Source organism: Nerophis ophidion, linkage group LG21 (genome assembly GCF_033978795.1).
Source record: "Nerophis ophidion isolate RoL-2023_Sa linkage group LG21, RoL_Noph_v1.0, whole genome shotgun sequence".
Taxonomy (NCBI): domain Eukaryota; kingdom Metazoa; phylum Chordata; class Actinopteri; order Syngnathiformes; family Syngnathidae; genus Nerophis; species Nerophis ophidion.
The window spans coordinates 1,715,487-1,730,103 of NC_084631.1; the positions used below are offsets into that span (position 1 = coordinate 1,715,487).

A 14,617-nucleotide genomic window follows, 5' to 3' on the forward strand; every position below is an offset into this window, starting at 1 on the left:
AATCAATAATGGAGAAGTCAAAGTAAAAAGATGGAGGTGGGAAGCTTTAGCCTTTAGCCACACAAACACACTTTGTTTCCGTGTTTAAAACTCCCGGAGGTGAAGCTTTACTATGGATCAGAGCGGTCAAGCGAACATGGATCCCGACCACTTGTCAACCGGCAGGTTTCGGTGAGAAAATTGTGGTAAAAAGTCGCCTCTTACCGGAGATCTGCGGAGCTTGCGTCGTCCATGCAGCTGCCGTGACTTCCCTCAGACACTGGCGTCAAGACACCCGTGGACACACCCCTCCGACTATCAAGTACTATTTAACTCACTAAAACACTAGCAACACAATAGAAAGATGAGGGATTTCCCACAATTATCCTAGTAAATGTGTCTAAAAACATCTGAATCGTTCCCAATGCAATCGCCTTTTTTTTATTACATTTTTTTTCTAGTTCTTCGCTATCAATATCCTCAGCCACGAATCTTTCATCCTCGCTCAAATTAATGGGGAAATTGTCGTTTTCTCGGTCCGAATAGCTCTTGCTGTTGGAGGCTCCCATTATAAACAATGTGAGGACGTGAGGAGTCCTCACACCGGTGATGTCATCGTCTGCTACTTCCGGTAAAGGCAAGCCTTTTTTTAGCGACCAAAAGTTGCAAACTTTATCGTCGATGTTCTCCACTAAATCCTTTTAGCAAAAATATGGCAATATAGCGAAATGATCAAGTATGACACAGAATGGACCTGCTATCCCCGTTTAAATAAGAAAATCTAATTTCAGTAGGCCTTTAAGCATAACAAAAAGCTGTAGGTTGAGGTACTACTTCCCTTGGAGACATTTAGTCCCTTTTTGTTAATGCGCCCGTGCAGATTTATCTACATAGTTTGTTGTTGATTTTAATGAGCTTGGGTTCTTTTTTTTAGGAGCTTCACTGATCAACTGCGTAAGATCTCAAAGGACGCCGGGATGCCTATTCAAGGCCAGCCATGTTTTTGTAAATACGCCCAGGGAGCGGACAGCGTGGAGCCCATGTTTAAGCACCTCAAGATGTCTTATGTCGGTCTGCAGCTTATTGTGGTCATCCTGCCTGGCAAAACACCCGTCTATGGTAAGCATAAACATGGCGCATGAGGCAAAAAACGTCCGTTCCGTTTGTCTTTAGTGATGATTTGGTCATCGTTATATACAGCTGAGGTGAAGCGGGTGGGCGACACTCTCCTCGGCATGGCCACCCAGTGTGTCCAGGTGAAGAACGTAGTCAAGACCTCCCCCCAAACTCTCTCCAACCTCTGCCTCAAAATCAATGCCAAGTTAGGAGGCATCAACAACGTCCTGGTGCCTCACCAGAGGTTAGTATCCTTTTGGATTGATTGATTGATTGATTGATACTTTTATTAGTAGATTGCACAGTACAGTACATATTCCGTACAATTGACCACTAAATGGTAACACCCGAATAAGTTTTTCAACTTGTTTAAGTCGGGGTCCACGTTAATCAATTCATGGAATCTTTTTTATTCCACAGAGCAATAAGCATCATGTGACACTGTTGGTCAAAACAGCATTCATTCTGTGTTTCCTGTCTCTTTTCAGGCCCTCCGTGTTCCAGCAGCCTGTCATCTTCCTGGGTGCAGATGTCACGCATCCTCCAGCGGGTGACGGGAAGAAGCCGTCCATTGCGGCGGTGGTGGGCAGCATGGACGGCCACCCCAGCCGTTATTGTGCTACAGTGCGAGTCCAGACGTCCCGGCAAGACATGTCCCAGGTTTCTATGGCTTGTTACTTTGCAACTTGAGGGGAAAAAAGGTCAACTTTTCCAAAGCTAACCTGACTCTGTGGTCTGTGTAGGAGCAACTCTTCAGTCAGGAGGTCATTCAAGATCTGACCAACATGGTGCGGGAGCTGCTGATCCAATTTTACAAGTCCACACGCTTCAAGCCTACACGCATCATTTATTACCGCGGTGGCGTTTCCGAGGGCCAGATGAAACAGGTGACAAATTATATTCATCTTTGGGGAATAAGGTTTTGCTTATTTGACTATTTCACTACCCATATTTTCCGGACTACAAGGCGCACCTAAAATTATTATTTTTTCTCAGAACTCGACAGTGCGCCTTTTAACCCGGTGTGCCTAATGTACAGAATAATTCTGGTTTTGCTTACCGACCTCGAAGCTATTTTATTTGGTACATGGTGTAATAAGTGTGACCGGTAGATGGCAGTCAAACATAAGAGATACATGTAGACTGCAATATGATGGTAATATGACTCAAGTAAACACCAACATTTCATATGTTCCATTGAAAATATAGAACATTACACACAGCGTTAAAAAAACTATCAAAATGTTTTAATACCATTTTGGTAAGCTATGAAGCCGCACCGCTTAATGGATTGTCTGCGCATTAAACATACAAGTATTATGGTGTGTGTGTATAAGGTAAGACATAATATCTGGCGTTTTTGTTTCGCAATATCATGCAAAAGCAACTTTTCTTACCTTCTGGTACTGGCTGATCTGTATTTGGGATCTGCATAAATCCTGAAAAATTGCACTAGTCTGCCTTTGTAGTCTATTCCGACGCCAAAGTCGATATCTTTTTGTTATGGGACATTCATCCTCCGCTGTTGCCGTTTCTAATATAAAGTAGTGTAAAGTTCTTACTTATATGTCAGTAAACTCTCAATGAAAGCGCTAAAACATACCGGTGTAGTGAGTTTACATTATTCACCCAAAGAACTTTAGTTATTAGAGAGTTCTGGTCAGACGATTTTCACGGGACACATTTCCCATGTTGTTTCTGGATGAGGAGATGCTGCTCCGTTATTGATTGAAGTAAAGTCTGAATGTCATTAGAACAGTTAGCTCCATCTTTTGACACTTCTTCCACTCCCGTCCTTGCACGCTACACCGCTACAACACAGATGACAGGGAGAAGACGCTGTCGAAGGTGAGCCACGTAAATAAGACCGCCCACAAAATGGCGCATCCTGAAGCGACTGTCAGAAAGCGACTAGAAGATGATCTGTAAAATATCATCGATGCAACATTTTGACCAAAGAACCACCATCACACGTTATGTAGACCATAAGGAAGTGTTTTGCATTTTAAAAAAAAAGAGATAATAATAATACGACTCCTTTTAATGCGCCCTATAATCCGGTGTGCCTTATATGAAAAAAGATCAAAAATAGACCAATCGTTGGTAGTGCGCCTTTGGTCCGAAAAATATGGTGTTTTCAGCTTACCTCATTAAAGTGTGGTCTTTTTTTGTTATTTGTTATGTTTTTTTTTAGGTAGCGTGGCCAGAGCTTATAGCCATCAGGAAGGCATGCATCAGTCTGGAGGAGGACTACCGGCCCGGCATCACCTACATTGTGGTTCAGAAACGTCACCACACCCGACTTTTCTGTTCCGATAAGGCTGAGAGGGTCTGTATGGCAAAAATGTTCACGTATTCATATACTTGGTTTTAAAAGCCGTCCTACTGTATATGTGTGGCTTCCAGGTTGGGAAGAGTGGTAACGTACCAGCTGGCACCACAGTGGACAGCACCATTACACATCCGTCCGAGTTTGACTTCTACCTGTGCAGCCATGCTGGGATTCAGGTGCGAGATTCTTCCATTTAAAGATACTTTGAGAAATCTGCCACTGACTTGTATCGGCCAATTTTCCTAAAAAAAGTAACCAATACCCTCTGGTTTACACTATTTATTTTTAGTCCCCCAGTTTACAAACTCGCAGCTAATTATGTCCATTCATAGTGTGAAGTTGCTCCCCTAATAATCTGCGTTTCTTGGTATTTTAAGTATCACGATAGCTGGAGGGCGAAACTAAACGTGTTACACATCCAGAGAGCAAGCCAGGAGCAGGCATGCTAATAGCTAAGCAAACTGCTAAGCTTGCTTGAAACAGCACAAGAAATAAGTGTTAGTAAAGTTTAAGAAGTGTCGATAGAAACAAGTTAAAGCAGGAAGTAAGTTGTTACTAACAGGAAATTAAAAGGAGATTAATTAAATACCTTCCATAAATTGGTGGTGTCGACACCAAGGGTGAATAAATAAATGGGTTGTACTTGTATAGCGCTTTTCTACCTTCAAGGTACTCAAAGCGCTTTGACACTACTTCCACATTTACCCATTCACACACACATTCACACACTGATGGAGGGAGCTGCCATGCAAGGCGCCAACCAGCACCCATCAGGAGCAAGGGTGAAGTGTCTTGCTCAGGACACAACGGACATGACGAGGTTGGTACTAGGTGGGGATTGAACCAGGTTGCGCACGGCCACTCTTCCACTGCGCCACGCCGTCCCGGTAGTATCAGTATATGATTGATACCGAAGTGATAAGGTCGATAACTTTATAGTTTCTCAAAAATGTTTTTTAATTTTTTTTATGTTTACAAAAATCCCTAAACTGGAAGACCAAAACAATTAAATACAAAATGATTAGTAGAGAGCAGTTTTTGTTGTTCTATACCAAGTCTGGGCAATGTAAGGCACATTAACCTTTTCAATCTGACCCGCTGGACATTCTCAAATAATTTTTTTTAGATCTTTAATACGGAAACTGTTGCTGCCCTTATGATGTGCAGTGACGTTTTCAAATGACCGTAAGTCTTGAACTATACAAAGTATTTAAATCATTGCAACCTGAGCTTTCTCATTGTATACAAGTTATTATGGTAATCTGTCACAGCATCTCAGACGCGGCGCCAATCAGTGGTTTGTTTCCACAGAGTGTTTCCAGAGCGGTCCGCCTGAAATGCAGGTGTCAGGGACAGACGCGGAAAAATAATTTTACAACAAAGTTTTAAAGCTTAGTGATATGTCCAGTATATCAGATTCTAGGTGTTTTTTTTACCCTTTGCGTTCATATTTTGCTGTTTGTTGCATTTTTGTTGTTTTGCTTGATTGTAAAATACGTTGATCGAAAGGGTGTGTGACATTCGTATGTCAATCAATCAATGTTTATTTATATAGCCCTAAATCACAAATGTCTCAAAGGACTGCACAAACCATTACGACTACAACATCCTCGGAAGAACCCACAAAAGGGCAAGGAAAACTCACACCCAGTGGGCAGGGAGAATTCACATCCAGTGGGACGCCAGTGACAATGCTGACTATGAGAAACCTTGGAGAGGACCTCAAATGTGGGCAACCCCCCCGCCTCCCCCCCCCCCCCCCCCCCCCCCCCCCTCTAGGAGACCGAAAGCAATGGATGTTGAGCGGGTCTAACATGATACTGTGAAAGTTCAATCCATAGTGGCTCCAACATGTTGTCAATATTCAGTGTTTTATCGTTCATAGTTAATATTGTAAATCCCACATTCTTTATTTACATGTAAATTCTGGATTTCTCATTCAGTAAAAAAATTAAAATTCCATTCTGTTTTTTAAGGCGGTCTGTCATCACATTTTTAGCATTCAATCAGAAATTATTGTGAGGTTTTCTATGAGTATTCCCAAAAATAGATATAGTGAAGTGAATTATATTTATATAGCGCTTTTCTCAAGTGACTCAAAGCGCTTTACATAGTGAAACCCAATATCTAAGTTGCATTTAAACCAGTGTGGGTGGCACTGGGAGCAGGTGGGTAAAGTGTCTTGCCCAAGGACACAACGGCAGTAACTAGGATGGCACAAGCGGGAATCAAACCTGCAACCCTCAAGTTGCTGGCATGGCCACGCTACCAACCGAGCTATACCGGCCCCCAGACACATTGTTTTCTCCAAATTTGACTCCTGAGTCAAAATATTTTCCCATGCCGGTTCTTTACTGTTGATCAAAATATTGTACCTATAATTCAAGAGAATAGGGAAATAGTTTAAATATTGAGTTGATATTGTTAAACAGTCAAGAGCACTCAAAAAAAATATATAAAATAAACGTTCACAGTACATGATCGATTTCCCTCATGGAAAATCGTATCGACTCCATAAAACCCTGATCGAACGTCCCTAGTGATACTCCTTAAGTGTACTCCAGAGTAAATATATAATTTAACGACAAGCTATTATGTGGCTTGGCATGAAAGTAATTTATAACTCAATGGAATCATTAGATTCTTTTTAAATTTCTTTGCCACACGTGCTGCATTATTAATATGCAAGTTTTAGATGACTTTTTAATCATGGTGTCAGGGGAAATGAAGGAATTTTTCTTTTGCACATTTCTTCAGGGAACCAGTCGTCCGTCTCACTACCACGTCTTGTGGGATGACAACTGTTTCACTGCCGACGAACTGCAGCTCCTCACCTACCAGCTGTGCCACACTTACGTCCGCTGCACGCGCTCAGTCTCCATCCCGGCGCCGGCCTACTACGCCAGGCTGGTGGCCTTCCGTGCCCGATACCATCTGGTGGACAAAGACCACGACAGGTGAGGAGGCGAGACCTTGACCATTTTTATGCTTGCAGTCGGCCCATCTTACAACCCAGTAAGTCTCAGTCGACCGTGTTCTAAAGGCTGAAAAGTCCAGGTGTTGGTTGACATAACATTTGAGATCTAAAGGGATGATTTCTGTTGTGTTTTTTTAAAGGTAAACTACACTTTTTCTTTTTTTATTATGCCCTTATCGACCGTCCCAATGTGAGACAAGACCACATGTCTTTCTCTTTTGTGTGTTTAAATTGGTGAAAACAAATGCTAGTACAATGCGGAAAATTGGGATTCATCTATTCTGCCTACAAAGTGCTCTAAAACCCACCAGGCCTCTGAGTAGGTGGCCTAGTGGTTAGAGTGTCCGCCTTGACATCGGTAGGTTGTGAGTTCAAACCCCGGGCGAGTCATACCAAAGACTATAAAAATAGGACCCATTACCTCCCTGCTTGACACTCAGCATCAAGGGTTGGAATTGGGGGTTAAATAACCAAAAATGATTCCCGGGCGCGGCCACCGCTGCTGCCCACTGCTCCCCTCACCTCCCAGGGTGTGAACATGATAATGGGTGAAATGCAGAGGATAATTTCACCACACCTAGTGTGTGTGTGACAATTATTGGTACTTTAACTTAAAAAAAAAAACTTTTTTTTTTTAATACATGCTGTGACCTGCATATTAGCCAAGCTATATTGACATTATTGTAGGAACTTACATGTAGGAACTACTGTATTTCCTTGAATTATTAATGTAAAACCTCTTCTCCCTCCGGCGCTTACTAAAGGCATGCGGTAAAGGCAAGCATGCGCTAATTATCTTAAAACCTCTTCTCACTCCGGCACTTACCAAAGGCATTACGGTAAATGTAGGCCTGCTCTTTAAAATGTTTGAGTGTGATGTAAGGATACCATCATGGAAAGCACATTTAATTAAAAAAAACGTTATTATGTTCTTACCTTTACTTATAAATGAAGTCCATGCGCAGCTCCTTCTGATCAAAAGCATCGATAACTTATTTATAGAAGTCTTCCTTATCTTTCTTCAGATCTTCCTTTCTTACCTCCTGCTTCGATTGAAAGTCCAGTTTAGAAAACAGTTTTATTTTTGATATGTAATCCTCCATGTTAAAAGTGCAAGCGAGAGGAAAAAATAAACACATGCTGCTCACTCTTGCTGGTCCAGTTCATAATCGGTCAGTGTGTAGCCATAGCACGCTCTCGTTTGGGTTGCTCCCGATGCGCAGACCGCTGCTATCAGTTAGCTCGGCTCCTCACGTGTAGTGCGGGCGACGACAGAATTATCCTAGGACAACTCCCCCTCTCGTTCTGCTCCGTGGGTGTTCTCTTTATCCCACCGCTGCCACCATGAAGTGTTATTGTATAAATAATACACTGGGTATTTAGGACTGGAACATGCTTCATTTCAGCCCGGTTGTTTACATAGCCAGCATAAGAGTAGTGGTGTTACATCCTAAAAGGTCCGTCGTGCACCCCCCGCATCATATCCGTTCTCAGCACATATCACGACACTTGTTGTCACTTCTTCTGCAGCCGAGTAGTCGCAAGAAGGATCACTAGCGCCCTCTACCACCAGGAGGCGGGAGTCATTTAATGACTCATATTTGACACACGCAGGTACGGTATATTAATAAAACATAGCTGCTTACTGTTCTTTTTAGCATATTCAATAGCTTGGACCTTAAATCCTACTGAATAGCTCTTAATCTTCTTCCCTTTATGTGATTTCAAATGATTGAAATCAGCCTCCTCCATTTTGAAAATGATGACAGGTGAAGTGTCACTCGTGACGTGACGAGTTTGACCCGGTGGAAATTCAAGGCAGGTACATACTATATGCCTGGCGACAATTTAAGGAAATACGGTACTTTTTTGGCGTAGTGACAGATCACCGTGCCCACATTTCTCAAGACACTTATAACATTGGTTACGACCCGCCATGTTAAAATTGAGCTGCCTCTGTTGCTGTTGCCTTTTGAGTTAGTAAAAGTTAATTATATGTCATACATCATGCGTCTCACCTGTGTACCAGAAGATTTTGCACAAAATGGGGATTTTGGGTCACATGGGACCAACAGGATGCTACATGGCTCGCAAAGAATGGAACACGGCATTAAAGCCGACATCGCTAGAAAACACTTTTTACTTGCGGAGTGAGGATTATACCGAATTTAGCAGCTCACAAGTGCTGAAAGCTACAACCATCCTGGCGAGAGCCTACATTGTAAGTCAGTTTTATATTATTTTTTTTAAACTGTAGCAATGGTGCTACGTGGTAACGCTCCAAGGCTCCCATAAAGTCTGCTAATAAAGGTAGCAAACACAGACAGTGGTCTTTGTTGTGGTTGTAGAGGAAAGTGGCACTATGCAGTCAATGCACCCAGGAAACCAAATACTGTAAATATTACATCTTATCATGAATGTTACTACATTACATACATACTTGCAGCATGTATATAAAACAGTTTTGAAGGTGTTTGGGTGGTTTTAGAGGGCTTTATAGGCACCACCGATCGTATCCCCATGACCTGCATTTTTAGCTGCCTCGTGCTGGCAGTTTTTCACTATTGAGAACGCACCGAAAAGGCAAAGCCGCGTGTTCTTGTCTCAAATTGTGGATGAAAAATAAAGTGCAAATTTCCTTTTTAAATTCCGTTGTCCCAGTGACATTGAATCAGACCCTCTGATTTCGCAGGCTTTTTAAAAAAATTGATTGTGTAAAATGTCTGAATTTGCGTCAGCTTTTTCAAAAAGTCTCCCAAGAGTTGCACTATTTGGAGGTTTATTCTTTTATTTATAATATTAAATTAACTCTTGATTTTATAAATGAACTATGAAGTACATGCAAAAAAGAACAGGATTGCAACAAGTATGGGAAAACAAATACTGCATTGCTTTACTTCTTTTATATTAGGTAGGGAACCTGTGGTTCTAGAGCCAGATGTGGCTCTTTTGATGTCTGCATCTGGCTCTCAGATACATCTTAGCTGACACTGCTTAACACGATAAGTCATGAATAATTCCGCTGGTAATCAGTGTCAAAAATAACGTTCAAAATATAAAACATTCTCATGCATTTGTATCCATCCATCCGGTTTCTACGTTTCTACCGCACCTGTTCAAGAAGTCGCATTAATGGTAAGAAGAATTTTATTTATTTTTGATTAGACTCAGAATAATAATGTTATTAAAAAGAATAAGAGACTTATTATACTCTAAAAACGATGGTCTTTCTTAAAAATGCACACATATAGTTGTATTCAGTGTTAAAAAAACAAACATTATATGGCTCTCACGGAAATACTTAAAAAAATATTTGGCTTGTATGGCTCTCTCAGCCAAAAAGGTTCCCGACCCTTGTTTTATATCAACAGACTTAAAAGTAAACACTAGATGGCAGTAAAAGCACATACTCAGAACTCTTTGAATTACTGTTCTGTTTCATTTCATTATAACTAATAACTAGAGGTGTGGGGAAAAATAGATCCGAACGCAGATAGGGAGAAGTTTATATTTACACGATGAGTCTGGTGTGTTTGGACCTCCGCCGAACACCTGAGGCCGACTTACCGAACCCCTGAGGCCGAACCCAGGTTAAGAACCACTGCTGTAATTACAAGGCCACTGAGCAGGAACTTTAACAGCATGAACGGACCGACAAAAGCCAAGTAAATATGTTGTTTTGTTCCACAGTGCTGAGGGCAGCCATGTGTCCGGCCAGAGCAACGGCCGCGACCCTCAAGCTTTGGCCAAGGCGGTCCAGATCCACTACGACACCCAGCACACCATGTACTTCGCCTGACCAGGCCAGTCCTCCATCCTCTTATCATTTCCTTGCCAGTCTTTCCTTCTTGTCTTTTTATTTTATTTCATTTCATTCATTTTTCCGAAATCTTCACCAAAGCGGCTCTTTGACGGGATCCGACGTCCAGTAGCTTTATAAACGGAACGAGCTCCAACGTTCCCCCGTCGAGCCGCCTCTCTAACCAGCAATCTTAAGCACTGCGAACCCTGAGGTTTTTTCCCCACGCACAGAAGAAAACGAACAACACGCATACTACTAGTTGAGCCATTCATTTCTTTTCATTTTAATTTTTTCTATCTGAATGTCTGCACTCGTGTTTTGAACATACACTGAGCGACGAAGGGTGTGTCCCAGCACCTCTTTTTCGCCCTCCCAGCTAAGCAGGACTCTGATCTACTTTTACCTCAAAGCCTACCAGGGCAAAATCTGTCACAAGGTCTTGGGTTTTATCGGGTGGGGGGTTGGGGGGACTCCACGAAGCGATGGAGGGGACGCGGGGGTGGGTCGACCTTTTGAGAATGAAATATATAAATATATATTATATTTTTTTCCTTTTTACGAGCGTGTGTTTTAACCTTTTTCCTCCTTCAGTCTTTTACAAATGAGGTGACCTGGGTGTTCATACCCGCTACTACTTTCCCTCCCGCCTTTTATGAAAGTGTGTGTTTGTTTGTGTGTGTGTGTGTGTGTGTGTGTGAGAGAGAATCTCTGTATATACATTTTTGTTGTGCGTGCACGTGCTTTCATGGCAGGCCACTGAATTGCAAAGGGACATTGAGGAGATAACTGCTGTAAATGCCTCAGATTTGTTGTTTTTTGTTTTGTTTTTCTATTCACACATACAGTACATATAAATGTATATTTACATCTCCAGAGCAGCTTTTGAGAGACTTTAAACGGGGCTTCATGGAGGACGTGAGGTGGTGATTTCCAGCGGTCCCGGGTCACTTGTACGTTTTTTTTTGTTTTTTTATTATTATGATCGGCGATGTTTGGCTTGTTCATGTGTTGCGTGGTTGAAGGCATTAAACTTAGCGTTTTCTTTGGATATTTTAGTATCCAAACAGATTTTATATTAAAAAAAAAACAGTTTGTTTTGTAATTCAAGGACCGCAACCCAGTTTTTTTCCTTTTTGTACAGTCGCACCGGCCAATTCACTGCACTGACCCGGGACGCTCGGCAAGCAACAGAGGGCACTCTTATTACCTTTATGCATTTATACATACGGATCAACAAAGCAGATTTGTAAAGTTTTAATATAAGATGTTTTGTGGTTATCTTTAAAGAAGAAGAAGAAAAAAAAAAAGAAAAAACCTGTTTCGGAATTTTTTTCCGTGCTATCGTTAACGTCGTCCGTGTTGTGACTCTTGTGATTTTTGGAATTTTTCCCGAAGTAACTTTTCATTGGCTGCAGGTGGAGGTTTTTTTTTTGTTGTAGCATCCAAGCTAACGGCGTCAGATTGTGGGCTTTTGTGTAGCACTCCGGAGTGACCCGTGTGTGTGTGTGTGTGTGTGTGTGTGTGTGTGTGTGTGTGTGTGTGTGTGTGCGTGCGTGCGTGCGTGCGTGCGTGCGTGCGTGTGTGTCACTCTGTTGGTTTTGACCAGATAGATGGAGACAATCAGGGATCGTAATTGTTGGGCTGATTTGATTTTCAAGCAGTTTGCAAATAGGCAATAAGATTAATTTTCTAATGGTTTATATTTCTGTGTGTATTTGATGTATACCCCCATCCCCTTTTAAGTGTTTTTTTTGAAACACTGGATTGAACAATCATTAAACACACACACACACACCGTGGCTGGGGGCGCCGCTTCGGGATAGACGAGGGTCGGAGAGGAAACGGCCGGCGTTCACGCCTCCTCAGGGGGGCACAGCTCAGCATAAAAGCCCTTTTGTAATAAACCACCCGTAAAGCAGCAGGTTTATCATGAATGAGTTTGAGCACCTACCTGTCGAAGGCGTGCGCGTTGGCGAAAGGGGGCGGGGCGGGCGTCTTTCATGCGTGAAGCCGAGCGGTTTGACGTTCATCCGGTCTGCAAAGTGGAATATCTGCCGTGCATAGCAACGAACTCCAGTTCTGCTGTTGTGGAAAAGATGAAGCTGTATTGTTTTATTTCCTGGCGTATTTTCTTTCTTGTGTTTTTAATTTGCTTGTATCAATCAGTGGGGACGTGCATTCGGTGGTGTAGTTTTGTAGATTTTTCCTTTGCTCGCCTGCATGCCAGATTATATAGTAAACGGAACAAACAAAAAAAAAAGTCGGAATAATATTTATTACGATAAAGGAAAAAAGTAGAACTGCTTTTTTTTGGGTGTAAATGTTGATGACTGTTTTAGGCTAGCAATATCTCTTCATGTGTTTTTAAAGGATTCCCACACCAATGTCAGTAATGTAGTCATCAGGCGAAGAGGCGGAGGGCTCCAATCTTGTGTTGGGCGGGGGCGTCATGTTCACATTCAAACGAGGTACTTTCTTCAAACATGCACCCCGCGTTGACGTAAGACGGAACCCAGCGCCTCTTAGCCCGGTTCCAGTGTAGTGAGCGTCCATATTGTCTCCTTCTTCCTGGTTTCTACCTGTGGCCAAGCCTCTCTTTCGGGGGGAGGGTTCTTCCCGTCTTTTTAACAAATCTCAAAGGAGTTACCTCTTTTTAAATATAAAAGTCTCAACGAGGGGAGCATGAAATGAACTTCTAAATTCCCTACACTTTGATATATCACTATCTTGATGGACTTGCGGAGTTTTTGAGTATTTTGTCTTTTTTTTTTTTTTTTCTCGAGCCGCACCACAGTTTTTGTTCTGTAATAGCAGTACAAAGGATTGGAAGGCTTGTTCAATGTTCGGCCGCTCCAATCCTTTCTGACCAGTATAGTGGGGCAAGTTGTAGACCGTCCCATGCGTTGGGCCATTCTCACGGTATTGCTATTAAGAAAAATGCTCCAATACTTCTTGTTTTAGCCTGCAGGGAAATATTGTGTTCATGTGCAAAGTAATAAAGTGGTATTTTATGCCTCTAACATTGATTGTGTCCATTTCTTTTATCAACATGTTTCTGATGGTAATCTGCGGGTCGATACTGGAATATTGATATCAGATCCATCCATCCACTTTCTTCCACATATCTGAGGTCAGGTCGCGGGGGCAGCAGCAGAAGCCCAGACATCCCTCTCCCCAGCCACTTCGTCTAGCTCTTCCCGGGGGATCCCGAGGCGGTCCCAGGCCAACTGGGTGACATAGTCTTCCCAACGCGTCCTGGGTCTTCCCCGTGGCCTCCTACTGGTCAGACGTGCCCTAAACACCTCCCTAGGGAGGCGTTCGGGTGGCATCCTGACCAGCGGCTTTACTTTGAGTTCCTCCCGGATGGCAGAGCTTCTCATCCTATCTCTAAGGGAGAGACCCAAAATCATTTGGGCCGCTTGTACCCGTGATCTTGTCCTTTCCGTCATAACCCAGAGCTCATGACCATAGGTGAGGATGGGAACTTAGATCGACCGGTAAATTGAGAGCTTTGCCTTCCGGCTCAGCTACTTCTTCACCACAACAGATCGATACAGCGTCCGCATTACTGAAGACGCCGCACCGATCCGCCTGTCGATCTCACCATCCACTTTTCCCCCACTCGTGAACAACACTTAGAGGTACTTGAACTCCTCCACTTGGGGCAGGGTCTCCTCTCCAACCCGGAGATGGTATTCCACCCTTTTCCGGGCAAGAACTATGGACTCGGACTTGGAGGTGCTGATTCTTATCCCAGTCGCTTCACACTCGGCTGCGAACTGATCCAGTGAGAGCTGAAGATCCTGGTCAGATGAAGCCATCAGGACCACATCATCTGCAAAAAGCAGAGACCTAATCCTGCGGCCACCAAACCGGAACCCCTCAACGCCTTGACTGCGCCTAGAAATTCTGTCCATAAAAGTTATGAACAGAATGGGTGACAAAGGACAGCCTTGGCGGAGTCCAACCCTCACTGGAAACGTGTTCGACTTACTGCCGGCAATGCGGACCAAGCTCTGGCACTGATCATACAGGGAGTGGACCGCCACAATAAGACAGTCCGATACCCCATACTCTCTGAGCACTCCCCACAGGACTTCCCGAGGGACACGGTCCAATGCCTTCTCCAAGTCCACAAAGCACATGTAGACTGGTTGGGCAAACTCCCATGCACCCTCAAGAACCCTGCCCAGAGTATAGAGCTGGTCCACAGTTCCACCACCAGGACGAAAACCACACTGTTCCTCCTGAATCCGAGGTTGGATTATCCGGCGTAGCCTCCTCTCCAGTACACCTGAATAAACCTTACCGGGAAGGCTGAGGATTCCAGATCTTTATGCCGTAATATTGACTCCCAAATCAAGTAACAATGCTTTTCATACTTAAGTTCAAGCATGTCCGAATTTAGTCA

At 43.2% G+C, this 14,617-nt stretch overlaps 1 protein-coding gene across 6 annotated transcripts in view; it reads left to right on the forward strand.

The window, feature by feature from the left end:
• Positions 1–13,232, forward strand: part of ago4 (argonaute RISC component 4) — a 54,145-nt gene extending 40,913 nt beyond the window's left edge. For all 6 annotated transcript variants that reach the window (XM_061881596.1, XM_061881593.1, XM_061881595.1 and 3 more), the window contains 8 exons: positions 914–1,098; positions 1,180–1,339; positions 1,584–1,755; positions 1,839–1,982; positions 3,290–3,424; positions 3,502–3,603; positions 6,185–6,384; positions 10,095–13,232. In XM_061881596.1, coding sequence (XP_061737580.1) covers positions 914–1,098; positions 1,180–1,339; positions 1,584–1,755; positions 1,839–1,982; positions 3,290–3,424; positions 3,502–3,603; positions 6,185–6,384; positions 10,095–10,203 — 1,207 coding nt within the window. In that variant the 3' untranslated portion in view covers positions 10,204–13,232. The remainder of the gene's footprint in view (positions 1–913; positions 1,099–1,179; positions 1,340–1,583; positions 1,756–1,838; positions 1,983–3,289; positions 3,425–3,501; positions 3,604–6,184; positions 6,385–10,094) is intronic.
• The last annotated feature ends 1,385 nt before the right edge of the window (positions 13,233–14,617 follow it).